This window comes from Notamacropus eugenii, chromosome 4 (genome assembly GCF_028372415.1).
Source record: "Notamacropus eugenii isolate mMacEug1 chromosome 4, mMacEug1.pri_v2, whole genome shotgun sequence".
NCBI classification, from domain to species: Eukaryota; Metazoa; Chordata; class Mammalia; order Diprotodontia; family Macropodidae; genus Notamacropus; species Notamacropus eugenii.
Window position 1 is genome coordinate 62,137,550 of NC_092875.1, and position 27,649 is coordinate 62,165,198.

The 27,649-nt window shown below is 54.5% G+C and overlaps 1 protein-coding gene across 1 annotated transcript; it reads left to right on the forward strand.

Moving 5' to 3' along the window:
• Positions 1–3,920: 3,920 nt before the first annotated feature.
• Positions 3,921–21,954, forward strand: MIDN (midnolin). The gene is made up of 8 exons (XM_072601373.1): positions 3,921–4,111; positions 6,042–6,793; positions 8,919–9,006; positions 10,067–10,129; positions 14,936–15,316; positions 16,016–16,196; positions 16,897–17,151; positions 19,485–21,954. Exons 2-8 carry the CDS (start codon positions 6,567–6,569, stop codon positions 19,766–19,768), a joined length of 1,479 nt encoding a protein of 492 aa, XP_072457474.1. The 5' UTR covers positions 3,921–4,111; positions 6,042–6,566; the 3' UTR covers positions 19,769–21,954.
• The last annotated feature ends 5,695 nt before the right edge of the window (positions 21,955–27,649 follow it).

Consider the following 27,649-nt stretch of genomic DNA (forward strand, 5'->3'; position numbering starts at 1 on the left):
GAGTATGGAAGGCATTTTGCCTTAGAAAACCACTGGGAATTTTTTTTTTTTAAGTTCTTGCGTTATTACGAAGTTCCAAGTCTACCAGAAAAAACTCTCGCACACTGTGGTCATTGCTGTGCACAAAGTTCTCCTGGTTCTGCTCCTTTCACTCAGCATCAGGTCGTATAAGTCCTTCCAGGCCTCCCTGAAGTCTTCCTGTTCATCATTTCTTATGGCGCAATAGTACTCCATTACATTCATATACCATATGCTACTCTTTTTCAAACATGATAATTCATCTCAAATTTTTGTGCCTTTCCACAGGTTGTCCCCATTGCCTGGAATGCCCTCCCTCCTTCATCTCTGATTACTAGTTTCCCTGGCTTCTTCAAAAATCAAAGGAAATCCCACCTTCTGCAAGGGGCCATTCTGTGTCCCACCTGGTGCCTGCCCTAAGAGACTTTTGTTCAATCACGCCCCACTCTTTGTGACCTTATCTGGGGGTTTTCTTGGCAAAAATAACTGTAGTGGTTTGCCATTTCCTTCTCTAGCTCATTTTACAAATGAGGAAACTGAGGCAAAAAGGGTTAAGTGACTTGTTTAGGGTAATACAGTTAGGAAATTTCTGAGGTCACATTTGAACTCATGACAAAGAGTCTTCCTGGCTCTAGGTCCCGAGCTCTGTTCTAGGTGCCCCTCCCTCAGAGATTGCTGCCCATTTATACCTTCTGAGATTACCTCCTAACTGCATGTACTTAGTTATCTACCCCCAACTTCTTGAGGGTAGGGACCATATTTTTTGCCTTTGTATTCCTGTGCTTAGCACATAGTAGGTGCTTAATACATGCCTCTTGGCTCTAGTGGATTTCTTTTCTTCTATCAGAACCAGTTTTCCCATTTTTTAAAATTGGGGAGCAAAGTCCTGGAACTTGTCTTGCCATGCATGGAGGTATAGCAAAGAAAGGCTCTAGAAATGGGAGAAGTCCATTCCACAAATCCCCATCAGCCACTTCTGTCCACCATGGCCAGCCCCATATAAAGCAAAGTGGGCAGACTCCAAACATAGAGGATGCCCCTGCTCTCAGTGCACTGTCTGGCCTGCCACAGAGGCAGCCAAAGTCCTGGTCCAAAGACCTAGACTCTAATCCCATGGCTAACATTTTCCAGCCTTGTGGTCTTGGGCCAATCATTGGTGACAAGGGAGACAAGAGATAATATATGCAGGAGTCCTTTCTCTTCATGACTGAAAAGAACAACAGAGAGGCCAACTTTTTCCCTAAGGTCCTTCGTATTAAGCTTCCCTGTTAGGCCCTTCTGTGGCAGAGAAACAGCACAAGCTTGAAGGTCAATTCTGGGTTCGGGAGGAGGAACGGAGGGAGGGAGGGAGGGAGGGAGAGAGGGAAGTATGAAGGTGGGTGGAGATGATAAAGCGGGAAGGGTGGGGGGCCCTGGGAGAGGCTGGAACAGGGGAGGGGAGGCTGATAGGGAGAAGCAGCCTTTAGATACTGGCTGCCTCCCCTCTCTATCCCACCTCCCCCCAGGCCTGAGCTCAGCTCCCAGAATAACCCAACCTCACACCAACCCCTCCAGGGAGAGAAGGAGAATCTAAGATACCCAGACAATCTGATGGAAGGCCATGACAAGAAAGATGCCTGGCTTTGAATCTAGAACAGGGAGAATTCTGATTTCCAATGGGGGGACGGGGGAGTTGGAAGGAAAGGAGGGAGGGGAAAGGGGAGAAAAGAAATAACATCATTATAGGATTTATAGCTAGATAGCACCTTAGAGATCTATTAGTCCAATCCTGTCGTTCCAGATTTGGAAAGCGAGTCCCAGGGAGGGGAAGGGATTCGTCCAAGATCACACGTTTAGTATTAGAGTCAGCACTGAAAAACCGGGCCTTCTCCTAATTGCCAGTCCAGGACGCTTTCCATTCAATGAGATTCATCTGTAGATCTCTAAAAGCCCTTACAGCCTGGCTACTCTAGCTTCTTTATGTATCAGATCAGGAAACTGAGGCCCAGAGAGAAGGGACTTGTCCAAGGTCACACAGGCAAATCCGTGGTAAAAACCAGACCAGAACCAGCATCTCCGAATCTGACTGACTGGTCAGATTCCCAAGGACCCATGATGAAAAATGCTAGCCACCTCCAGAGAGAGAACTAATCCACTCTGAATCTAGATCGAAGCATACCTTTGACTTTTAAATTTTTCTTGTTTTATTTTTTTGTCTGTTTTCTTTTGCAACGTGGCTAATAGAGAAATATGTTTTGCATGACTTCACATGTATAATCGACATCGAATTGATTGCCTTCTCAAGGAGAGGGGAAGAGAGAGAGGGAATAGGAGAATTTGGAGCTCCAAATTTAGAAAAAATGGTTAAAAATTTTGGCATGTAATTGTGGAATACTTAACACAATAAATAAAAAAATATGTAAAAATAATCAACCAACCAATAAACGTTTATTAAGGGCCTGCCTGAGGGTGGGGAACCTGCAGCCTCGAAGCCACATTTGGCTCTTTAGGTCCTCAAGTGTGGCCCTCTGACTGAATCCGACCTTCTCAGAACAAATCCCCTTTATAAAAGGATTTGTTCTGTAAAACTTGGACTCAGTCAAAAGGCAGCCCCTGAGGACTTAGAAGGCCTCACGTGGCCTGGAGGCTAATAGTTCCCCACCCCCGGGCCTACTGTGTGTCCAGCTACGCTCAGAGAACTGGGTGTACAAATGCAAATAAAAACAAAGACAGTCCCTGCTCTCAAGGGGCTCACAATTTGATGGGAGAAAGAAGCTGAGAAGATCGGGGCAGGGGAAGATGATACCCAATGGAGGGGGTAAGATGGAGAATGCCAGAGAATTCTCAAAGCATTATAGTTGATGGGAAATTGGGAGAAAAACTGCTGAGTCCCCTCTTTAAAATGTGAATCACACAATGGCAGACCTGGGAAGGTCTGGAAAGGAGACTGAGGCCCAGAGAGGGAAGGGCACTGGAACAAGGTCAAATCATCATTCAAGGGTGGAGCTTGAACTCCCCAGCCCAGAGCTGGGTCTCCTGACTCCCTGGCATTCAGGCACAGGGGAAACAGCTAGGCTTAATGGGCATCAGTCCAAATCCTGTCTGCAGCAGCCTATCTGTATGACCTTGGGATCGGGTCTCTTCCTCTTTCCCCGACTCAGTTTTCCCATGTGTAAAATGAAAGGTTTAGACTCCAACCTACCTTGCAAGTCTGAACTCTATGATCCAGCCCTGGGTCATTCTCTGGGCACCTCTGCATGGTTGTTTAGTAAGCTCCCATGCTCCCATCAGCCCCTGGGCTGTTACAGAAAGGGAAAGAAACACAGCCTCTTTTCCCCAACCCCTGACACCCCAAGGACAAGGTCACCTTTAGGCAGGGGCAGATTCTGGGATTCCTAGTATCCAGCCTAAGCCCAGATAGGGAAGGGACAAGAAGATAGGGAAATACAAGGCCATTAAAACTCTAGCCCAGAATAGAAACACAGAGATAGGAGACCTGGAAAACGTGAGAACGTAGACACAAGACCTGGAAACACAGAGAAAGGGAGACCAAGATATAGAAGTACAAATAAGGAAACACATCTGGATACCTAGAGACACAAAGACTCGGGGACAGGAAAGGCAGGGGGCCAGAGGGCAGATAGGGAAGCCAGGCCCTCAGCCCTGGGCATTGCGGGGAGGGCTCAGGCCACTGCGGAGCGACCCACGTCCGAGTGGGCAGAGGAAGACGGGGCTGGAGCTGGATAATGACGCCCCCCTTCCCCTGCCCTAGACCCAGGGTGCCAGGTGAAGGTTGCGTCACCCGCCTGCCCGCTCCCTCTCGGGCTGCTGAGTCGGCGGGGCAGCCCTGGGCGTTTCTGCTCCCGGGGGCCGGGAATCCGCCCAGACTCCACCCCGGCAGGGAGGGAGGGGGCGGATAAAAACTTCCAGCACTTCCCAAACAAGCCACAGTCACTGGGCAGCCGGGTGGCCCTCGGCCTCCTCCTCCCCCTCCTCCTGGGTTCTTGATTCCCGGACCTTGACTCGTACTTCCAGAGTGGATTTTGTGGATTATTCGAGAGGGGTTTTTGAAAAATTTTTGCGGAATTCAGGACGTGAGCTCCGGTTCTGATCGGTGAGTGGGTTCGGCTCAGGGACCGCGGCGTCATAGGGGAATGGGGTGGCGAAAAGGGAATTGAGGGGGACGAAGAGAACCCCTAGAAGGAGAATTCTGAGGTCACCTGAGAGCTTTGCTCCTCTCCAAGATGCCCCATGGCGGGGAGAGCTCAAGAAACGCTCCGGTCCTGGGCTGTGGGCGCCCCAAACTCTAAAGAGAGTTCGAGTGTGTGGGGGGGGGACGGTCAGTCTGTCGGGGGGCCGCTACGTGAATGTCTTAGACTCCTAAGAGAGAGGCTAGGAATGAGGACCAAACGGTACTTTAGAACCACAGGACTGGGTCCTGGTCCCGGCTGTGTGACCTTGGCTTAGCCGCTTGCCCTCTCTGCCACCCCCCTATCTTTTCAAATGAGGGGGTTGGGCTGAGTAACGCAGGAGAATCCTTTCTAGGCATGGTCGCGGAGTTCCTGCCTCTCCCCGCCTCCTCCGCTGGAGTCGTTCTGTCTCTCCCACCCAAGCGCCCCCCGCTCCAGCCCCGCACGCGGGAGCACACACCCCGCCCCCCTTCTTTCGGGCCCGAAGTCCTTCCAGGTGGCGGGAGAGGGCGCTCGCGCGCTGCTGACTCATGGGGAGCGCTGCTCCGGGTCCCCGCCCCAGATCACCCCCTTCTCTGCTCCCCTCCCCCTGGTACTCGGGCTCCCTGGCTCTGCCTGCGAGACGCCGCGCGTCACTGCCTCCTAGGCAAAGGTGGGGGCTGGGCAGCCCATCTATTAAAGGATCCCACATCCCCCCACCTCCCCAGCATTGCGAGGTGAGGGAGGCCCTCGAGGCCATTCTCCCCCACCTCTCTCTCGCCCCACCCTGGGGCGGTGGCTGTTTGTGGAGGGAGGGAGGTGCACAGATCTCAAAGCGTGTGTGTGGGGGGAAATCTTCGCAGTATTTCGCCCAAGCCACGTCACTGAAGGAGGGAGGCAGGGAGGGCGGGGTACGCTTGTGTGAGTGCAAACCTTCCAGCGCCTTCCCCCTAGACCCTCCCCTGCGATTTGAGATCCCCGGTGGCCCGGATGCCCCGCCCGCTTCCCCCCTCCCCTCGCGCCCTAGCCCGAGCACCGCCGCCACTTTACTCGGTTCTTGCCCTGTCCGTTCCCTGCCTCTAACAAATGGCTTTGGACCCTGAGCTGCAGGGCCTCCGGTGCCCCCATTTTGACGTTTACACACTCACACTCACACCCACACACACACACACACACACACGCACTGGAATGGTGGAGCGGTAAGGGAGGCCATTTCTTCCCGTGCCGGGAACAATAGTGTCTGTGGTCCCTGCGGACCTCGGCGTCTTCCTCAGATTGCGTGGGCGGCTCCCCCTTTCTTCCCCAGCGCCGGGGTGTTGGCCTCCTCTCGCCCCCGCGCTTATTTTTGGGAGCTCGGCGGTGACTTATCCTCTAATTAGATTCTAAATCGGGGTAGGAAGAGAAGAAAAAATCCCCGCACACCCTCCCAGGCCCCCTCCCCACGCAGCTCGCCCGCTCCCCGAGCAAGCTCTTTGTTGTGGGGCTCGGAGATTATGAATGGCTGGGAAGATGGGGGAAGGCTGGCTAGGGGAGGGACTGACTAGAGGGGCGGGAGGACGGGAGCCGAGGGGATGGGGGCGGGGAGGGGCAGCCGAGCCCAGCTGATTGGCGGGTTGCTGCCAGACAGGCGGGGAAGGGGTTGGCTCTTGCTGCCACGTGGGGGGGAGAGCCGGTTGGGCCGCGATTGGTGGAGGGCGGGGGCCGCCGGGGCGTTCAGAGCGCTGCGATTGGTCAGCGGCGCCCGGCAGAGTAAGTAGTGAATGAGAGCTCTGAGGCGGGGGGGTTGGGGGGGGAGGCGAGGAGGAAGGGGGGCGGGCTCAGCCCCTTTAGAACGTTGATACATTATAACTTTTTTTTTGTTACTTTCACCCCCAGAGCTCGGAGCGGCGGCGGGAAGCAGCCGCAGCAGCATCTGTGAGCGGCCGCGGCTGCTGTTGCTAGGTTCGGCTGGAGGCAGAGAAAAGAGAGAGAGAAAGAGAGGGGGGCGGGGAGAAGGGGAGAGGAGGCCAGAGAAAGCAGGCGGCTGTGAACCTCTTTTCCCCTCCCTCCGCCTGTTCTCCCCCCCACCCCCGCGCCCGGGCTCTCCAGCCTCCAGCTCCCGGGCAGTGGCCCTTTAAACGCTCCGCCCTCCGGTCGGGAGGCCGCGTCCTCGGCTAGAGCCCTGAAGGGTGCCGCTCTTTTCCGCCGTCTCCTTTTCCCGCGAAGGGGTTCGGTTCTTGCCAACTCCGGACTGTTGTGCCGGGTTAGCCGGTAGGCGAGCCGGCCGAGCGCCACTGAGGACCTGGCGGCGGCTGGGTCGGGGAAAGAACAAGCGAGGGCCCGGCCAGAACGCAGGGACCCTATCGGCCACTTGTGTCCGCTTCGCTTCTCGCCCTTCCGGGCAGCATCCTGGGTCCGCCGATGGAGCCGCAGCCCAGTGCCCGGAGCTGCCGGCGCGGAGCCGCCCCCGCTGCCCCTTGCGAGCTGCTGGCGGCCGAGCCTCCGATGAATCTGTGCATCAACACAACCACGGGCGCCCGCTATGAGCTCTCGGTGCCTGGCGAAGAGACGGTGGAAGGGCTCCGGAGGCGCCTGTCTCAGCGCCTGAAGGTGCCCAAGGAGCGGTTGGCGCTGCTCTACAAGGAGACGTGAGTACCGGAGCGAGCCCTTGACCCTTTATCCCTCCTCCGCCAGCCAGGGCCCCTCTCCCTCAAGCGAACAAAGGCCATATCGCGCCGGGCTCGGGGTTTGGCTAAGGGGGCGGCGAGACAGGGAGGGAGGAGAGGAAGAGGAGGAGGAGGCGGAGGTGGGCGCTTCTGGAGAGGGCTGGAGGGGTGTGTGAGCTCCTGGCGCCCTCCTCCTCCATCCTCTCTGCCTCTTGGCCCCTGCTCTCTCTCCCACCCCCAGTCTCCCTCCCTCGGCTACTCCTGGCTCTGTAGACCTCTTTATCCATCTCTCGACCTCTGCGCCTGTCTGTCGTGTCCGTGTCCCTTCCCCCCCCTCCCCGCGTGTGCGTGTGTGTGTGTTCCTTCCCTGTCTCTCTCCCTGGGTGTCTCATCTCAATGTCTCTTCTCTCCCTCCCCCGCCCCCCCCAGTCTGTCTCTTGTGTCTCGATTGTCCTCCCCCCCTCCCGTTTGTCTCTGTCTCCATATCTCTTCCCCCCTTTCTCGGCCCCCCCCAGGATTCGAGCACAAAGGCTGCAGCCCCCAATGCCCCCACCCCCCACCCCCTGCTTAGCTCGGAAGCCTGCAGCCTTTTCTCATGCGCGGCTCCCACCCCCTCACCTCTTCCCCTTTCGAAATCTGATTCCCGACTGCAGGGCTTGCCTGCCCGTGGCTCCTGGGGGGGTGAAGGGGGCAGTTTTCCGGGAGGGGAGGGGAAGAGGAGGAGGAGGTGGGAGGAGACGACAACGCCAGTCTCCAGGCTTCAGCGGTTTAACCCGGACAGCTAAAAATGGAAAATGTGAACCTTTCATGCCAGAAAGTTTCCGGGGGGTGCCTGGGCTGGATCTGTAGGGAGCCATGGTGGCTGGCCTCTGGGGCTCTCTGCCCCTGTTCCAGCTCCTTGTCCAGCCCCAGCATCTGTCTTGCTGGCCTTGCCCCTGTCTCTGTGTCTCTCTGTCCCTGTTTGCCTCTCTGTCTCCCCTCCCCCTCCCCCCTTTGTTCTGAGGTAGGAGCTCTCGGGCAGTCTCTGGGAGCCTCTTCTCCCCCTTCTTCCCCCCCCCCCCCCCCTTTATTTAAATAACCTGAGGCCTGGGGAAGAGAGGGAGGGAGGGAGGAAGAAAAAGAGAGAGGGAGGGAGGGGGCCAGTTGGGCTGGGGCCTTCCCCATGGGGCCTGGCGGGCCAGGGGTGGGGGAGGGGCTTGGGGGGGTCTCCTTTGTCTGAGCAGCCCTGGGCTGATCCTGCAGGGGAGCCCTGTTGGTGGCCGGGAAATGGGGGGAGGAGAGACAACTGCTTACCAAGCTCGTCTAGAGAACAGTCATAACTGGGTACTGAATCTTGGGGAGAAGGAGTAGCTATGGGCCATGTCCTACCTCCCACCCCCCAAACTGCCTTGGGGCACCTCAGCAGTGATATGGAATGGAGTGGTAGTCTGCTTGGAGGCCAGGTCAAGGCGCAAAGCCTGGACTCCTAGTCCTTCTTCCCTTCCTAGTGCACTCACAAGGACAGCTCCCCCAGAGGGGGAGGGGGAGGAGGATGGGGGCCACTGAGGGTGGCAGGTTGCTTTACCAAGAAAGAGCCTTTTCCTACCCTGGGGCCCACCCTGGGGAGTTGGAATCCTGACTCTAAGCCCCTGTGTGTGTGAACTTGTACAAATCTCTTCCCTACTCTGGGCCTCGGTTTCCCCTCTCTGTCACAGTGGGGAGAATGATCCCCAGGAGGCCTCCTTGGGGCAGATTGTTTTGTGATTGGCCAGTGAGGCATTTAAAAATCCCCTGGTAAAATCTGAAGCTGTTTTGCAAATTTTCAAGATGGGGGGATGCTGCTGGGCTTTATGTTTGTTTTTGTCCTAGGAGAGTGGGCTCTGCAAGTATGAGCAGAGTGACCCTGGTCTGGATTAAATAATAGCCCAGCTTCCTGCCTCTGGAAGCAGCTGGGGCCCTGCCCTGGTGTAAGGGGTGTTGGGTGGGAGAGAAGGAGCTTTCCAATTCTGTCTCTTCTCTTCCCCCCCATCATCCTCCTCCCCCCAGTCCTTCTGCTACAGTTGCCGTCTCCACCACCTCACTCAATCTCACCCCTCTCTCTTCCTCTTCCCTCCCTCCCCCTGCACAGACGCCTCAGTTCTGGGAAGCTACAGGATCTCGGTGTGGGCGATGGGAGCAAGGTGACGCTTGTCCCCACTGTGGAAGCCGGCCTCATGGTAAAGGATGCTCCTACACCTTGATTGGGAGGGAAGGGACTCTCCTTTCTGCCCCCCCAAAACACACACGCACACATGCACACAGAGACACCCCCTCTCTGACCTCCTGTGTGTCCTGATCCGTCCCATGCACACACCTTCAGACCTCCTGTGTGCTTTTGCTCCCGCCCACCCTGTGTCCCCTCCCACACTTCCTGACCTCTGTTCCTGCACCCCATCTTTCTGGTTGCCTGTATCTCATCTCCCGCCTTCTGACCACCTGTGTGTCCCTGCACCCCAACTTTCTGACTGCCTGTATATTTTGACCCTCCTTCCTTTCCTCCCACCTCCTTACCTAACGACTCCCCTGTGGTTCTGTGCAAAGAGCATTGGCATCCCAGGTTCGAATCCAATCTCTGCCACTTAATATCCAGACAGGCCACTCCAGGGCCTGTTCCCTTATATGTAAAATGAGGGCCTTTGAGGTTCCTTCCAACTGAAATTTGTGACACCTTGCCCCATCCACATATATACTGATGCTCAGCAAAGAAGGGCCTCCCTTGACATCTAGTCCACCTCAGGGTGTCAGAAATGCCCTTTACAGCACCCACTATGTGGTCACCTAGTCTCTGTCTGTCTGTCTGTCTGTCTGTCTGTCTCTGTGTCTCTCTCTCTCTCTCTCTCTCTCTCTCTCTCTCTGTTTCTGTCTCTGTCTCACACACACACACACACACACACACACACACACACACACACACACACACACGAATGATGCCTCATAGGCTTTCCCTCTCTTCTCTCTCTGCACAGTCACCCCCCACCCCTTGGTGTATCGGTTCCTGTGCCTTTCCTCTCTGGGTGGCCCCATGGGGTTCTCTGTGGCCCTGCAGTCCTAGCCCTTGGCCTTGGAGTATGTTCACCTTCACCCCCCCTTTCATTCCCTCCTCACTTGGGGATCTCACGCTGTGACTTTTTCCTACCTCCCCCAAGTGCAGAAGTGAAACTTCCCACCTCCATCCCCCCCACCCCTGTGGTTTTGTCAGCAGGAACCCCAAGTCACCTTGGCTTTCTCTTCTCTCAGTCCCAGGCCTCTCGCCCCGAGCAGTCCGTAATGCAGGCACTTGAGAGCTTAACCGAAACTCAGGTAAGGAAAGGGGACCACTTCCGCTCCCTGGGTCTTGCGGCCAAACCTCAGTGCTCCCCCTCCCCCTTTGTTTTCCCCCTAAGCCTCTGGAGCAGGTGGGGACCAGTATGTACCAGGTCATCCTGGCCTTCACCTCCCCCACCTGCTGACCCGCAGAGCTGGGGCTCCCTCCTTGCCCAAGCATCTCTGACCTTCAAAGGTTCCCCTCCCACAGGGCTGAGTGTGAGACCGCTCTAGCATTTCACAGGGTATGGGCAATAGATGGGGGGGTGGGGTGGGCTGCCAGGTCGTTGGAGTGTTGGAGATGTGACTGAGAGCCAAAGCTAATGATTTTTCCCTCAGTGATCACCTGGCCTGGTCCTTCCTCCTTGGGTCAGGACTACCCCTACCCCAACCCCTTTTGTTCCCTGCTTTTGGACTCAGCAACCCGTCTAGAATGGGGGTCACCTTCTCTTCCTCTGGGGTTAGAGGATGTCTCTAGGCTAAGTCCTTCCCTTCTCCATTTCTTGACCAAGACATGGACTGGTTCCTTTGGTTCTTCCCTAGGGCCAGGACATCTCTGGTCTGGCTCCCTCCTCCTGGGATTGGGTTGACCATCTCCTCTGTTCTCCCCCAACCCCCCAGCTTAGCTCCTCTTGACTTCTGGAAGTATTGCATTGCTAGAATTTTGTGAAGCAAAAAATCTTCCCTTGAGAAGAAGAGGAGGGAGGGCCCTCCGTGCCTGGGAGGGTACCTTTCCCCTCTCAGCCATTCTAACTCTCCCAACAGACTCCACCCCCAGAGTTTGTGCGTCAGCAAAGAGTAACCCTTCCTCTCCTCCCCCCCAAACCAAACCCCTTCTGTGACCTTGTTTATTACTGTGTGTATGGGGAGAGTGGGGCTAGTTCCTTGGCCACCCGGCCTTCTCTGTCATGCCAGGAAGGCAGGAGGTCAGAGTTCCAGGCTGGGTGTCTGGGTGCTTCTCTGGGTGGCCTAGGCCCAGAAATGGCTTGAGGTAGGGACAGGATGTTAGGAAAATGTTTTGTAATCAGTGAGGCTTGCCTTTCTCTCTTGGCCAGCTCCCTTCTTGCCCTTGCCCTGGGAGCTCTGTGCCCAGTTTTGCCTGACTGTATCCAAGGCCTCTCTTTTGGGAAATGGGGTTGTTTTGGAATTGGGGGCTCCCACCCTCTCCTCTTGGCCCTGGCTCCAGCCTCCTGGGAGGGAGAGAGGAGGAGGCCTGGATTGACACAGTGCTTAGAAATCCTCAGGATGCCAGGGCCTCTGGGGGTGGGGAAGGCAAGGCAGAAGTAGAGAGGAGGGGGTGGGTGGGTGGGTGGGAGAAGGCCGTTCTTGCCCAGAGCCAGGCATAAACCCGTTCTGCTGCTTCTATCAGTATCTCCTCTCTCCCCCTGCCCCCCCCAAACCCCCCCAGGGCTCATAGTTTCATGTTGGGGGGAGGGGGGCAGAGGAAGCTTCCCTGTGCCTGGGTTGCCGGGGCCTCCTGGGAGAGCCAGCAGGCCTGGTGTAAGTAATCTGTAGAGATGGCAGGAATGGGAGGGGCCGTGTGAGGAGTGGGGTTCAGGTTACACGCCAGGTGGATTCCTAGTCCAGGGACAAAGACGAGACCTAGGCCCAGCACCCCAGCCTTGGGGGTGGAGAGGGAGGAGTGTTTTAGTAGATGAGAAAGGGAGGGGTGACTTCCGCCCTCCCCCTCCCACCCCCCCCACCACACTCAGGGTGTGTGAACAGGGGCAGGGTGCAGTTCCCGCTGACTGGTGGAGGGGGGGGGGCTTTCTGGAGGAAGCCTCGCCCCATCACATCCGTTCCAGCCGTGCCCAGCCGTGCGTGCGTCAGGCTTCGCCAGGGTGGGAGGGTTGAGTGTGCTAGCGTCCAGGCGCCCGAGGACCTGGGCTTGTGACAGGGCTCCCTCAGGGCTGCTTTCCCGACAGCCACTGTGTCATCTCTCCCTGTGGGAGGAAATGGCTGTGGAGGCCAGCTATCAGGGTGAGGGTGGAGGCCGGCCTGGGGGAGGGAGGTTTCTGAGAAGGGCCTCCTCTCAGCTCTTCCTGCTCTTCTCTGAGACCTGGGGACCCCCTCCCACCTCAATGGCTTCAGCACCTTTTTTGGCAGGGGTCAGCCAGTGAGACAGTTGGGTGGCTCCCCCAAATGGGAAAGGGTGGAGAGACTGAGGCAGAGAGGCTCTGGGTCTTAGAGAGCTGACTGGGCTGGGCTAGGTTTGGGTGGGATGAAAAAGGAGAGGAGGTCACCCTAGATTAGCTGGCCTGGTCAGAGCTACCAGAAGAGAGGGAAGGAAGGAGGGTGGGAGGGCAGAGGACGAACGGAGAGCAGGCTGTGTTCTCTGAGTCATCCCCTCTGTCACTTCTGAGAATCAGAGGGCTGTCCCCCCCCCTCCCCAGGCCCCTGGGGAAGATAGGCAGATGCTAATAGAAGAAATTGCCTTGGTCCCAACTGCCAGGTTCCCTCCCCCCTCTCCCCCACTCCCCTCCCCTGGGTAGAAACCAGCTTTGGGTGGGAGGGAGGAGGCATTATCCCAGAGACTCAGACTCTGCCTGACATGGGCCATCTCAGTTTCCCCTTTGGTGAAATGAGGGGGTTGGATGATCTCTCTGGTGTCTCCTAGGGTTCAAATATTCTGTGAAATATGACCTTTACCCAAGGTCAGGCCACTGTATTTGAGGAGAGGGAGGAAAGAGCCACACAGAAAGTATGGCTGGCCCTGGGGCTCAAGGTCCTTTCAAGAATGGAGCCACCCCCTCCTTGCCTCAGCCTCTGCTTCATGTGTCCAGTTCTGATGATCCGAGTGGCTTTGTTTGGGGCCCACTATGTGCAGGTCCTAGACGTCCCCCCAAAGCCCGGCCTGGATTTATCAGCCCTCCCCCCACGCCCCCCCTGCCCCAGCCTCTGCTTCATGTGTCCAGTTCTGATGATCCGAGTGGCTTTGTGTGGGGCCCACTATGTGCAGGTCCTAGACGTCCCCCCAAAGCCAGGCCTGGATTTATCAGCCCTCCCCCCACGCCCCCACGCCTCAGCCAGGCTGGGACAGATAAATGTTTATCTTGAGGAAGCAAAGGTTAGAACAGAAGAATTTGTCCAAGAATTTTCCCTCCCACTCATTGGCTTCTAAGGCCAGGGTTGGGGGAGGGGCAGGGTGGGAAGCTGGGATGGGGGAAGAGGAAAAGGGGATCTCTCTAGAGGGCCCCTGGCAGCTTCTCTTGGCTGGAAGGCTTCCCTGCCTTGACCACCACTGGTTCCCAGGATGGGGCCAAGAGGCAAATTCCTAGCCTCTATGGGCCAGGAGAAGGATCAGGTGGGTCCCTTCTTTCCAGAGAAGAGGGCTGAGACAGAATGTAGGAGCTCTGAAATGTAAGGGAGGGCAGGAGTGTGACCGAGCTTCTGCTGGCGGGAGCGTCTGTCTGCTCATCTCTGGTACCTTACCTGGCTCTGGAATCAGCAAGTAGATGGGGGAGGGGAGCTTCTCCTCTTGGGCTTCTGGTGTAGAGCTGAGAATGAGGATGGGGATGGGCATGGGAAGGAAACAGATCCAGTTCCTGTGAGAGAGAGAGAGAGAGAGAGAGAGAGAGAGAGAGAGAGAGGTATGTGTGTGTGTGTGTGTGTGTGTGTGTGTGTGTGTGTGTGTGTGTGTGTGTGTGTGTGTGTGTGTGTGTGTTCACATGCATCTCTGTTGGACCCTCCCCCCCACCTCCAAGAACATTGTGTTCTCTACCTTTCCAAGGAAGAGGAAGGCCCCTTGACTTCTTTCCCACCACCCTGCATGGATTTTTTCAGGAATCTGTCAGGAGTCTATAGGTAACGACACCTGCCCCTCTCGATAGGGGCTGCCCTGGTGTCCAGGGATGCTATATAGGTATGGTTAGGACTTGCTCTTTTATAATGAGATAGCGACCCTCTGCATAGGCCCCAGGGTCCTTGGGTCTGGACCTCCCCCTCCTCCATTTTGGCTGAGAGCTTGACTAGTGCTGGTTCTTCAAAGGGAAGAGAGGTCGGGGTAGAAGTGGAGAAAGGCCCCCAGAGATCACTGAGCACAGAGCTTCCTAGGAACACACTGGAAGCCAAGGTCAGAGGAGCACAGTTACTTGACCATGGTCCTGCAGGGGCAGGCCCTCACCTCCTGCCTCCCAGACTCAGCCTTTTGCCCGTGGCCCCTGACTCTGGCAGTGTCTGGCAATATGACAGTCAGGAAAGAAAAAATGGGATGGAGGGGAGTTACTGTCCCAGCCTGGACTTTGACTCTTGGTTTTCCCCACCTCTCACCCTCAATGGGGAACAGCTGGGCCTAGTTATCTTCCTTTTGGGTGGGTCTGGGGTGACAGGACCTAGGCTTGGGAGTGCCACAGAGCTTTGACCTTGGGGTGGGGAGCGGGGGCGCCCTGCCCTGGGGAAGGACAGAAGGATAGGGAACCCAAGGAGACATAATGATCTTCCTCTATCCTGTTTTTCCCCTGCCCCCTCAGAACTGTACTGTTTTGTGGTAGTGATCGCCTCTGAGATTAAGACTTAGAACCCTAAACTGTGAGCTGGGACAGAACCTTGTGAAGCTTAGAAAGTTAAAGCTGAAAATGGCTTTAGAACAGAGAATGTCAGAACTGGGAAGGCCCATCTAGTTTCTTCATTTTACAGATGGGAAGTCTGAGAACCAAGTGGGCCTTTCCCAAGGTCTCAGGGACAGTGAGCAGAGTCCTTGGTCACTGGCTTTACCAAGGGCTGTGGGCTAAGGGAGGGAGGGGTGCAGCTGCCTGGAAGGGTCAGAATCTGCTGCCCTCACCACCTCCCTCCTTCTCCGAGCAGGTCAGCGACTTCCTCTCGGGCCGCTCCCCACTCACCTTGGCCCTCCGAGTAGGTGACCACATGATGTTCGTGCAGCTACAATTGGCTGCCCAGCAGGCAGCTGCAGGTGCCCAGCTCCAGCATCGACAACACCTCGTCGCAGGGCGTGGGGATCCGGGGGCAACGACTGGCAACCCTTCCCCTTGCCGATCATCTAGCCTCGCTGCTGCCGCCACTGCCCGAGTCCCTGTGCCCGCCTGTCCGACCAGCCCCTCTGCCACCTCCAGTACACCTGCCTACTTCAGCCCTGCGCACCCCTCGCCCGTCACGGCCGGTGTGTTCCGGTCCCATGGCTCCAGCACACAAACGGTTAATAGCGGCACAGTTTCCTCCTGTTCTGAGGTGATTCTGGGCCCCCATTTCAGTGATGCGGGTCAAGTTAGACTGGGGAAGGAAACTGCTGAGCTTAGATTCCTAGATACAAGTCTAGAACCCATTTTAGGGTAGGAACCTAGCTGCTGCCCAGGGTGGCCACTCCAGGAATCATAGGGGTCACTCTTGGCATCTAGAGCTGAAAGGGACCTCAGAGGTAATTTAGTATAACCCCTTAATTTTGCAGATGGGGCAAGTGAGACCCAAAGGAGGGAATTGACTGACCCAAGGTCACACAGCTAGTAAGTGGTAGAGCCTGGATTTTTGAATACTGGAGCTCTGTACATCTAGGCTCTCCCTACTATACTAGACTGGCTCTGGCTCCGGCTCCTTCCTACTGCCTCTTCCACCATCTCCAAACTGGATTTCCACTCTGCCAGATCCAGAGAGGCAGCTTGTGGTGTCTTGGATGTCAAAAGCCCAAGTGGCCTCAAATCCCAGCCTCAGTATTTGCTGGCTGATTCACTCTGGGGACTTCACTCCTGAGCCTCAATTGTTCCACCTACAAAATGGGCACAATCAGATCAAATGTTTGCTACATGAAAGGGCTGTTGAGACAAAAGCAATTGTAGACATTGATGTGCCTCAGGTTCTAAACAGGGCCAGGGTGTCTAGGAGCTAATGGTTGGATCGTGACTTTCTGGAGCTGACCCCTGTCTCTCCTGGCAGGTGGATTGTGTCTCTCACAGCAGCAGCACCAGCCCCTCTTCCTCCTCCTCCTCCTCCTCCTTGGGTTCCAACTCCCCACCTAGCAGCAGCCCAGCCCCCAGCACGCGCTCCCGGAAACCTGGCGCCGTCATCGAGAGCTTCGTGAACCATGCTCCAGGAGTCTTCTCAGGGACCTTCTCTGGTACGAACTGAAGGTTCATGGGATAGCCCAGTCCCCCAACTAGAAGTTTTCAAGCCACTCATTCCTTTATGAGATAGGGACTTAGAAGAAGTGAAGATAGAGAATGAGAGCTAAAAAAGAACCTAGGACATGGAATGTCAGAGCTGGGGGGCCCTTAGAACAGAAAATGTCATAGGTGGGAGAGTCCTTGGAACCCAGAGTGTCACAGCTGGGAGGGCCCTTAAAGATCTAGTCCAAGCTCCTCATGTTATACAGGGGAAGACTGAGGCTGTGATAGGAGAAAGCACAAGATATCAAGAGGAGCCAGAATAGACCCGTAGCAGTGGGTTTCTCCCCTCTGCACTGTGTGTCCACACAAGCGCTTGGTTCTCACTCTTTGCCCCCAACTGAATTTGTTGTGAACACTCCCATCCTGGCTGCTCCCCTGTCTTCTCCCTCTCCCTGTCCCCTCTGCTTCCCTGGGGAACATCATCTTTGGTCACCACCTGGCCATTTGGGGAAAATATTTTCCAATTCCCTCCTATTAGAGAGGGAGAAAGTAGGGCCCAGGGAAGGAAGAAGTCAGCTGGTTATAGATATCAGACCCTTCCTTCCCTTCTCCTCCCTCTGCACCCATGGGCCCTGCCAGCCACCTCCCTTCTGTAGCACCAGGGAAGATCTTTGTCCAGTCCAACACATCTACCATCCTCCTCTCCCACAGGCACACTGCATCCAAATTGCCAGGATAGCAGTGGGCGCCCTCGGCGGGACATTGGCACCATCCTGCAGATCCTCAATGACCTCCTGAGTGCCACACGGCACTACCAGGGTATGCCCCAGTCCTTGGCCCAGCTCCGATGTCAGACTCAGTGCTCGCCCTCCCCAGAGCTCACCACCAAAGCTACCTCTTGCGAGAAGCTGACGTCCCCACTGCACTCTGTGGTCCAGAGCCAGATCCGGATGTGCAAGCCCAGCGGTAAGTGGGTGCCCACCAGGGCCAGGAGGGCAAGGGCTCTAGACATCCCTCTAGGTGTACCTGCGGGGATAGCCAGCCACTCCAGGGAGCAGGCTGAGGCCATTGGCTCCCCCTTCCCTAGCTGGGCTACCCACAAGTCCTTGGAGGTTCCTCTGGATTAGGCCAGAGCAGAGCAGCTGGCCAGATCAGGGAGGGAAGGGGGAGGTCAGCTTCGCTAGTTAGGGCAGACCTTCGGAAAGGGCCAAAGTCCCAGCCTGTCCCTGCCCTTCTCTCCCCATCCTCATCCCCATCCCCCAAGGGGTTAACACTCTGAGGTTCCTGGGGCCAGATGGCCCCAGTGTAAGTCAGTAGGCTTTTTATGAATGGGTTCTCCCTCCTTCCTTCCTTCCCCTCCCCCCCAGTCTGTTCCCTTCCATCCCCTTCCCCCATCTGCTTCAATTTTTTTCTTCTCTTCCCCCCTCCCCATCACAGTAGGGGGACTGTGAGCATATTCAGATGGGGGATGGGTAAGGAGAGAGAATTAATCTGCATATGTTAATTTCTAGCCTTTCCTTCTCCCACCCCCACCCCCCCTCCCGTAGGGCTGGGTACAAGAAGGAGGGGACAGAGCACGGGTGTTAGTGTCTGGCAGGGGTGATTGAGGAGAGACCAGTTCCAGCCCCCTCACCCCCACCTTCACCAGGCCAGACAAAGGTCCTATTGAGGGGGCAGGGGGAGGGGAAGTGAGAGGGGGCCCTGGATTAAGAGAAGGGAGAGGGACAATCTGCCCTTTCTCTGAAACAGGATGTCTTCTACACCAGGGAAGAATTAAAGGGGATCCCCCCTCCCCCAAAATTCCTTCCTTCCTTAGTTCACAGGAGAATGCCAGAGCTGGAAGGGCCCTTAGAACAAAGGAACACAACAGCAGGATTGGGAGAGCCCTTAGATTGGCTGATGTTCTAGGTCAAGTTTGGTCTTTGTCTCCCCCAGTACAGAGGAGGAACATACTCTGTACTGAGTCCAGTGAAGCAGTAAAGTGCTGATGCCCAGATCACCTCCAAGGGGATAATCCCAAATCAGAGCTGAGAGACACCTTAGAAAAGAGAATGTTGCAAGGAACCAGCATTGGGCAGTTCTGCTGTCAGAGGGCCTGGGTTCGGATCCCCCCTTTCAGACTTGCCTACCTGGATGCTTTTGTGGGCAACACCCTTCACTTCCCTGGGCCTTAGTTTCTTGCTCTGTCAAAGGAGGGGTTTGGGCCAGATAGTTTCTAAGACCCCTTTCATCTCTAAATCTGGAAGTCTATTAACCTGAGATGTTGGAATCACTAGTTTCCTAGTCTGGGGGCCAGCAGATTTCCAGAAATGCCAGGATGCCTTCTCTCAATGAGCATTCATTGGGCCACCATTTCTTGGGGAGTTTATGGAACATCCTTTCCTATTGAAAAGGCACTGCTGCTCTTTTCAACCCTTGTTAAGTGCCTACTATGTGCAGGGTAGGTTCTCGATTCTCAACACTTCCTACTCTCAGAGCTTTTAAATTCCAACACCCCTCCTCCCCAGGCTTGGTTTGAACACAAAGCATCAATTCCTGGCCAGGCCTGCACAAGATACGTCCTGTCTCCCTCACCACAAGGCCAATGTCCTTTTTTCAGGAATCCCTGGGGTCAGTCTCGGGCCCTGGGAGAGGCCATGTGGTCCTCTAGCCATCTGTCTTGGGCAGGAGATAGAGCTGGTCTCTGGGGACTGCCTGGGCTCTCTTCCATCACCCACCTCCCCAGCTTAGGGCAAAGAGGTCACCCACACCAGAGCCCCCCTCTTCTCTGAGCTAGGAGAGAGCCTAGCTTTGTGGCCCAGGGAAGCCACTTGGCACCCAGCCTGCCTAGTAGGCAGCTACAGGGGCATGTCCATGGGCAGCATTGGCATGGGGAGTGCAGGGCAGATAGCGACAGCCTATATCATTGAAATTCCTCGCCAGCTCTGGCACTCTCTGCATTTAAGGGCAAGAGCTGTGAGCCAGGAGCCCTTGTCCCCACAGACTCCTACAGCGGCTCCCTCTCATCTCCTCTTCTCTCAGCCTCAGTTTTCTCATCTATAAAATGGCTGAGTTAGATTAAATGGTCCCTAAGGTTTTGTGAATCTGTTAAGCCCTCCTCCTGGCCAAGTCTTCCAGGAAAAGGATCTTTGATCTCTGCTGTTGAGAGATTTAGAAGGGACCCAGAGGCTCATCCTGCTGAGGCTCAGCAAAGGGGCAGCTGCCCATGCAGGGCAGATGCAGGCTTCCCCAGTTCCCTTACAGTCTCCCCGCTTGACAAGCATGAACAAATACACTCATCCTGGATCCTTGATTCATAGGGGACCGCCTGCGGCAGACGGAGAACCGGGCCACTCGATGTAAGGTGGAGAGGCTTCAGCTGCTCCTGCAGCAGAAGCGACTTCGGCGGAAGGCTCGGCGGGATGCCCGGGGCCCCTATCATTGGCTCTCAGGCCGAAAGGCAGGCCGGGCAACCAGCAGCAGCAGCAGCGGCAGCAGTAGCAGTGGGGCCAGTGATGCTGGAGGCCTAGACCTCGATTTTGAGGACTCACTCTGGAAGCCTGAGGTCAAGGCAGATCTCAAGTCAGAATTTGTGGTGGCCTAGGGTCTGCCCCAGTGGCATTCCCCTCCTGGCCCCAGGTCAGGACAGAGAGCTGGCTCTGTCCGCCTGTCCCGCCCGTCTTTGCCCCTGGCCCCCAGTAGTGTCCCCTTAATTTCTCAGGGGCGGGGGGTGGGGATGGCAGGCCAGAAGGCTGAGGGTCATCTCCCTTGGCCTGAGGCTTAGTCTCAGCACCCCAGCCTCACCCCTCTCTCCCCAACAGACTGTGGCTGGTCCTCCTGGCTGGCCTCCTTTTCTTTCCTCTTTTCCCCCTCTGCCAGAATCCCACCAGGGGCCACTCTGTACCCAGGGAAACCTAGCCCCCCTGCCCTGGGGCTGTCCCTTCCCCCTTTCCCTCCCTCCACATATGTAGCATTGTGCCAGATGGTTTGAGTGAGCTAAACAGACTCCACCAGCAGCCCACCCCTGCCCGCCCCAGCCCCAACCCCCGCCCTTCACCCCATTCAGGTCTAAGTAGACAATACCTAATTGAACAGATTCATAGTGCACTTTACAGATTTGGGGAGGGAATGGGGGGGACGCTTTCTCCCCAGAACTCCAGCCTCCCCTCCAGGCCAGTGCAGCAGATGAGGTTTAAACCAAACCAAACAAAAACCAAAACCAGCCCATGCTGACCAGGGTGCCAAAGGCCCCCAGATTTGGGTCATTTCTGCCTCTGTAGGTGTCCCATGGCTGTGGGCTTGGGATGTCTTGTTTGTTTTGGTTTTAGAAGTCCTTAACTGGAGCTTCTGGCCCTTGGGACTGACTCCCTTCTGGGGGAGATTTTGTAGTTCTCTCTACCCCATCCCCTTTATACCCCCTCCTCCAGGGTACTGCCCACTTGGGGTGGGTGCTTGGGTCTTCCCACTCCTGTCAGAGGGAGAGGACAAGAATGGAGGCCAGAGGTGTCCCTTCCCGCCCTCCACCTCAGCCTTTCTCCCATGTGCCACCTGCCTTCTCCCCACCCTGCTCCCTGTTTTCTGACCCCCCTGCCTGGGCTGGGGTATTTATAGAGTAAATTGACTGTCTGACTGAGCCAGTTTCAGATCTGAGCCTCTCTCCTCAGGCCCTGGGAGAGAAAGGAGTGCTCTCTGTCCCCTCCTCTTGCTCACCTGATCTGTGTGTTGGGGGGAGCTTGCTATTTGCCCTTCCCCCTGGGGGGGCAGGGGGACCAGCTACCCATGGGAGGAGGTGGCCTGGGGAGACACCCTGCCACCCCAACCCAAGTGGGGGAGGGGCATGGCCTTGTAGCATTAACCCCATTTGGGGGAGGGGACAGGCCCCTCCTGGCCTTGCCCCACTTTTGCCCCCCCCCCTTTCTTCCCAGCCTGGCCAGCCCCCCCTGGGGCCCACTCAGAGCCCTCTCCCTCTTGAGCTCGCTGCTGCCGCCCTAGTGGCCACATCCCCTCCTGGGGCACAAATAGATGCCAGGGCTGGGGATATGGGGGTGGGGTGGGAGACTTTTCTTCCCCCCAATCTCCCTCCCCACGGGGCCATTTCAATGGATTTTATTTTATTAAATCACTTGTTTCTTTTTTACGGAGATGGACTGAGCTGTCTGGGCCCTGCCCCCTATCTGTGTCCCATCTCTCCTGCCCCTTAACCTCCCATCAGTAGGGAAAGCCAGGACCTCGCTGATCCGTTTCCCCACCTTCCTCCCCTCCCCTTGGTCTTGTGACTACACCTCATGTCCAGATGTGAGCATCCGTGTGTTCCTGTAGCTTTGTAATTATTTTTTTGGGGGTGAGGGTGGGGGGGAGACTCGAGGCTTAATATTTTTCCAAAGGGAGAAAAATCCAAACTCGAGCTTTTTTGTGGGGTGTTTTTTTTCTTTTTTTAAGATTTGGATTTCTATTTAAATGTCTGGCGTTCGTTTTGTTTTGTTTTTGTTTGAATTCCTTTGCCTGCTTCACCAACCTCCCCTGTCCTGGCAAGGTGTACCTGGAGGGGGGGATGGGAGCAGGCACACACCATGCCACAGGTCTCTTGCCCATGAGGGCTAGGGGCTCACGAGCAGAGCATTATTTCCCAGTGTTCCCTGGTGGGTTTGGGCATAGCCTTTGGCCCCCCACCATCCTCCCCTCACCCTTGCACTCCCTTTGTCCACAACGTTACCTGTGTGAAAACCAGACAGTGAGAGGAGAAAACTGCCCACCATGATTTTAAAATAATAAACAGACCATGAAACACAACCCAGAGTCATCTCAATTGGGTGGGGTGGCTGCTTCAGGGGGCCAGGATTTCTTGGGGCACTGCAGGGTTGGGCTGGGAGCACTGAGGTCAAGGACAAGATGATTGGCCTGCCGTCACAACACCGACTGAGCTGATGCCAGGGGATGCTGCAAGCCAGTGCTGTTCCATGTTGTCCACTCCCAACAGCCCTAAGAAGGTGCCTGTCTGGACTTAGTCAGGGTTCCTCAGGTGTGCAGATGTTTGAGCACCACCAGCCACCACTTATCTCTATTTATGTACAGCTGGGCCTGAAAACAGGCCTGCCTCCCGTAGGACTCTCCCCAGACTGCAACCTCGTGGGGCTCAGAGTGTGTTCAGAGGCCTCCCAGTAATACCGGCAGTCAGAGATACCCAATGCCAAGTGTTAGACTTGGGCTCAAAACGAAAGGTCAGAGCCTGGAGGGCCCTTAGAACAGAGGATGTCCAGGCTGGGTGGACCCTTAGAACGCAGTGGCAGAGCTGGGACGGCCCTTAGAACAGAGGATGTCCAGGCTGGGTGGACCTTTAGAATGCAGTGGCAGAGCTGGGAGGGCCCTTAGAACACTGGAGGTCTGAGGTGGGAGGGATTTTGGAACAGAGTTATATGGTTGTAGAGGCAGGTGAAAAACAACTCCGTTTCCCTGTTCCTTGAGCACGTTTAATGTCTCCATAGCAGCAGCATGAGGTAAGCAGGTCTTATTCCAGTTTTAGAGATAAGGAAACTGAGTCTCCAAGAGTTTACACACCTCGTAATACATCCTGGTCTTCTGATTACTTACATGGACGGACTTTGGGAGTTTCATTTCTGCCCCCTCTCTCTGGTTAACAAGAGGGTCAGGGTCCAGGCAGACAGGTGATTTGGCCAGGGTCCCCCAGCTACCCCAGATCAGCACCACCTGGGTAGTGGGGGAGGTTACCTCTGCTTTTCTTTGGGGGGCACTACAAACTTTTGGGGCCTGGACCAAGCCTCCAGCCCGATGTGAGGAGGTGAAGAAACAGGCCAGGTGTCCTGTCTGAAGTAGGTGGGCTTAGTGTGGGTGGTGTAGAGGTCAGCCTTGCCTGGAAGGCAAGTTCTTAGCTGATAGGGCTGGGGTCAGGGCTCAGGAAGTTGCTGACAGGGGCGCCTCAGGCTAGGCATGGCCTCCACCATCCCCCCTTCCTTCCTGGTACAGGACAGGAAATGTCGGCAGCTGCTGCTGATGGGGTAGGGGGAAGGACTGAGGTGCTGTGGAGGAGAGGAAGAGCAAAGGGGACCTCAGATACCATCCCCCACCCCTGAGCAGGACCTGAGACCTTAGGGTGACCAATAGGAGAGCTCTACTCAGGCTGATGCCCCTTAAACCCTTGGTAGATAGGATCCTGGCTCTGACACTACTTGCCCATTTGACCTTATCCAAGTCACTCTAGTCCTCAGTTTCCCTCATTTATAAAGCAGTTGGGTTAGATCAGGGGCCTTCTTAGTGTCCTTGGACCTGGATCAGTCCTCACAACCTCCTCTTTGAAGCCTCTGAAACTGTCATCTCTCTTCTTGCTAGTCTCTTCTTGACAAATTTTCAGGGGTCCCCAGTTCTCCTACGTGTCTGACAGCTTCTTCTTAATCTCCTTAGCTAGATCCTCCTCCAGGTCACACCATAGGTTGTCTCTGGGCCTACTTCTAATCTACTTACCCTGCCTCAGCCTCCCTGCTCACCTCCAGTCTCACATCTCCAACTGCCTTTCAGATATGTGGACATCTTCAACTCATCATGTCCAAACTCATTATCTTTCCCCCACTCTGACCTTCCCTAGTACTGTAGAGGACAACACCATTCTCCCAACCTGGAGGTCCTCCATATCCTCCATATCCAATCTTGCCAAGGCCTGTCATTTTACCTTTGTATGTTCTCTCAAATACTCCCCTTCTTTCCTCTGACATTGCCACCCCTCTGGTGCAGACCCATATCACTTCACACCTGGACTACTGTTGGGGAAGCGTAGGGGTCTGCCTGCCTCCGGTCTCTCCCCACTCCAATCCATCCTCCATTGTCACCAAAATGATTTTCCTAAAATGTAGGTCTGACCATGTCACATTGCCCCCACCTCCTGAATTCTGCATATCACCTCCAAGATCAAATGTGACATCTATTTGGTTCAAAGCCTTCATGACCTAGCTTCTCTCCCTTTCCCTTTCCAGTTTTCTTACATCTTCCTGTCCAGCACATACTCTTCCATCCCATGATACTGGCCTTGTTCTCAACGTGAGGCATGTTGTCTGCCTGTCCTCCAGGCCTGGAACCCTCTGCCGCCTCTCCCACAACTGGCTTTCTTTAAGTCAACTAAAATCCCATCTTCTGCAGGAAGCTCTGCCCAACCTCTCCATCCTGGTGCCCCAGCTCTTTTCATTATTTTAAAATTATCCCTGTCCTAGAGTTTATTTAATCCTATTTGTTTGCTTGTTGCCCTCCCCGTTACATTATGAGCTCCTTCAGGGCAGGGACTGTCCTTGTCTCTTTTTTATCCCCAGAGTTTAGCTTAGTGGCCAGCACATAGTAGGTACTTAATAAAAGTTTATTGAATGACTAAGTCCTCTTGGCAATCTGGTGAAGCCAAGGCCTGTTCTTGGAATCATATTTTTAAATGCATAAAATCAAATACAGAAAATTTTAAAGGAAGCCTCTTCTATTGGAGTACCATTAACTATACATACATACATATATATTTAAAAGTTCACAGAGCTTGGGTTAAGGCCCAGTGGATTAGATGATGTTTTAGGTTCCAACTCTGACATTCTGCTTTTTACAGCAACCTCCAACTTTGTCATTCTGTTCTAAGGTTCCACCTTCCTTGATCTGACATTTTATACTCTAAGTCTAAGATACCTCCCAGACCTGACACTGTCTCCCAAGGGCTCTCCCAGTTCTGACATTCTGTGTTGTGTTCTAAGGGCCGTCCTAGCTCTGACATCCTGTGTTCTAAGGGCCGTCCTAGCTCTGACATCCTGTGTTCTAAGGGCCGTCCTAGCTCTGACATCCTGTGTTCTAAGGGCTGTCCTAGCTCTGACTTTCTGTGTTCTAAGGGCCGTCCTAGCTCTGACATTCTATGTTCTAAGGGCCGTCCTAGTTCTGACATCCTGGGTTCTGTGTTCAAGGGTCCCTTTCACTCAGAACAAACACAAAGAAAAGCACCAAATATTTATTCAAGCCTATTGCTACAGAATATTGCTCAGCTCCTGGAGAATGACGGATTAAGCTCAGTTGATCCTCCTGGAGTTCACAACCTAGTAGAGGAGTGAGCTTCTCCAGGAGGTCAAGGGGCAAGACAGGAGAAGCCCTGTCTATCTGCCAGACTGGGCTGTATCTGTCCTTTGTTCTTGAAGAGGACCATGACATTAAGATGATGACATGACTTGCAGTTGACTTTGAATTGAGTGAGGGAGGGCTGTGCAAGGTCACCAGCCTCACTTTCTCCTCCTGAGCCATCTGGGTCCAGTGGCCTGAGATTCATAAGGATGGATAGAGATGACTCAGGATGCAATGGGAGACCTTGGCCCTTTCAGGTCTTATAGGCTTCTTTAAGTTACTCAAGGGATGGCCCCTTTAATAAAAAAAAAAAAATCTAATTGGGAGGGCAAGACCCTCAGGGTTCCTGGAAAAAAGAGAAAACTACCATTTAGTCATTACATTCACTCTGTGTTAGGTGCGTGGGGACTTGTTGTCCAGTCTATGAGCTCCAGAGTGAATTGGGTTTAAGGCTTAATCTTACTGGCTACATTTCTTGCCAGAATGGGATTCTCCCACTGGGCACATTGTCCATCCCTCTCTTTTGTAAATTATTAATATGACTGCCTTAGGACCTCTTTGATTTACCCAAACTGCTGAGAGGGACATTAGAACAGAGAATGTAAGAGCTAGGATCTTAGAACATGGAAGAGAGTATTTTTTTAAAAAATTATTTCTTTTTTTAAATATCATGGTCATGACCTATGATTCCCTACCCCAACTCTGACCCTATGTAACAAATAAATTAGGAGGGGCCCTCCCTTGTAACAAATAAGTACATGGAGTAAAACAAGTAATCCCCTTGACCCAGGTGTGAACACTTAAGCCTCTTTCTGCACCTCCTCTACCACTTCTGCTGAGGAATGAAAGTGTGTTTGACCCTGAAGTCACTCCTGGTCACTGCACTCACTGGAGGTCTAAGACCCATCAGTGTTGTCTATTTCTCCAGTATCGTTCTGGCTTTGCTTAATCAATCATCAATTAATAAGTATTCATTAAGCACCTACTATATACCAGGTACTCTGCTAAAGGATAAAAAGCAAGAGATACTACCCTGGAATTCACAGTCTAGTGCCCTCCAGTCTCACCCCATGCACACAAATATATATGAAGCAAGTTCTATATGGGATAAATAGGAAATGATGAACAGAGAGAAGGCACTGGGATTAGGAAGGGTTGGGAAAGGTGTCTAACCATTCACACAAGAATGGAGCCAATTTTAGAATATCAGAGATGGGAGGAACTGCAGAGATGAGTGACTCCAACTACTTTATCTGACAGATAGGGAAACTGAGGGCAAGATGGTCCTGCCCCCACCCCCACCCCAACTTGCTCCAGGTGAGGCAGATGCTGAATCTGAATGCAAGTCACCTATCTCCCAGACCAGGGCTTTGTGACCCACCCTGTCCCCAGCCACTTTTCCTTTATCCATCTCATTTCCTCTCCACATCTACCTCTGAGATCTGCTGGGGCATTTCTAGATTACCATTTTACATTTGGAAGCTCCATTTTTTTTTTTTATTACAAGGTTGAAAATACAGGCTCTCTGCTTTTAGGCCTGGGGGGAAGATGTTGGTTTGCTTCAGGTAGGGGGCCTTGAATTTAATTAAAGGCTAGGAGCTAGACCAGGGGTGGGGAACCAGGGGCCTTGAGGCTGCATGTGGCCCTTTGACGGAATCCAAACTTCATAGAATAAGGACCTAGAAGGTCACATGTGACTGGGAGGACACAGGCTCCCTACCCCTGAGGCAAGGAGCATTTGAGAGCAGGGGCAAGGCCCACAATAGTTCTGCTTTTCTTTATAATCATAGTGCCTGGCACACAGTAGGCGTTTAATAAATGCTTGTTGCCTTGACTTACTAGTTGATGCTGCTGGGGGTGGAGGTGGTAGGGGTAAGGTAGAAGGATTCCATTCCATAAACACTTATTAACATCCCATCCAGCTGCCCCTGGGTGGCTCTGGCTCTGGCTCTGGGTAAGTGTGTCTGTGTTTATGTGCTCAGGTGTGTTTCTGTTTAACGTATGTGCCCGTCTGCATCTGAGCATGAGCAGGCTTAGGACCATGTTCGATCAGGGGTCTGCACGAGGGTTTTTGTGTGTTACACATCTGTGTGCCTGCATGTGTGGCCCGCTTCCCTTATCCCAGGCTCCCATGTGCTCTGAATGGGCCCTTGGGGAGGAGGGCAGATCTGGACTCCCGGAGGAAGTGAGAGGTCCCACCTCCTTCCATGGTCCAGGCCTGGGAGGGGCCCCTTGGAGACACCAGCCCCAGACAAACTGCTGATCTGAGGACCTCCTCCCTAAGCAGCCAGAGAGGCCAAAGTGAAAGATTCCTGCTCCCCAGAGGTTCAAATTGCTAATGAGAGCCCCCCTCAGTCCCAGCAGGCCCCTCCCCTGGGCAGTTGCATCACCCAACCCT

Excerpts from the sequence above, each read along its gene's own strand:
- MIDN (XM_072601373.1), top strand. The coding sequence starts at position 6,567 with ATGGAGCCGCAGCCCAGTGCCCGGAGCTGCCGGCGCGGAGCCGCCCCC. Across the intron at positions 6,794-8,918 it reads GCGCTGCTCTACAAGGAGAC|ACGCCTCAGTTCTGGGAAGC; the intron begins GTGAGTACCGGA and ends CCCCCTGCACAG. Across the intron at positions 17,152-19,484 it reads CCGGATGTGCAAGCCCAGCG|GGGACCGCCTGCGGCAGACG; the intron begins GTAAGTGGGTGC and ends CTTGATTCATAG.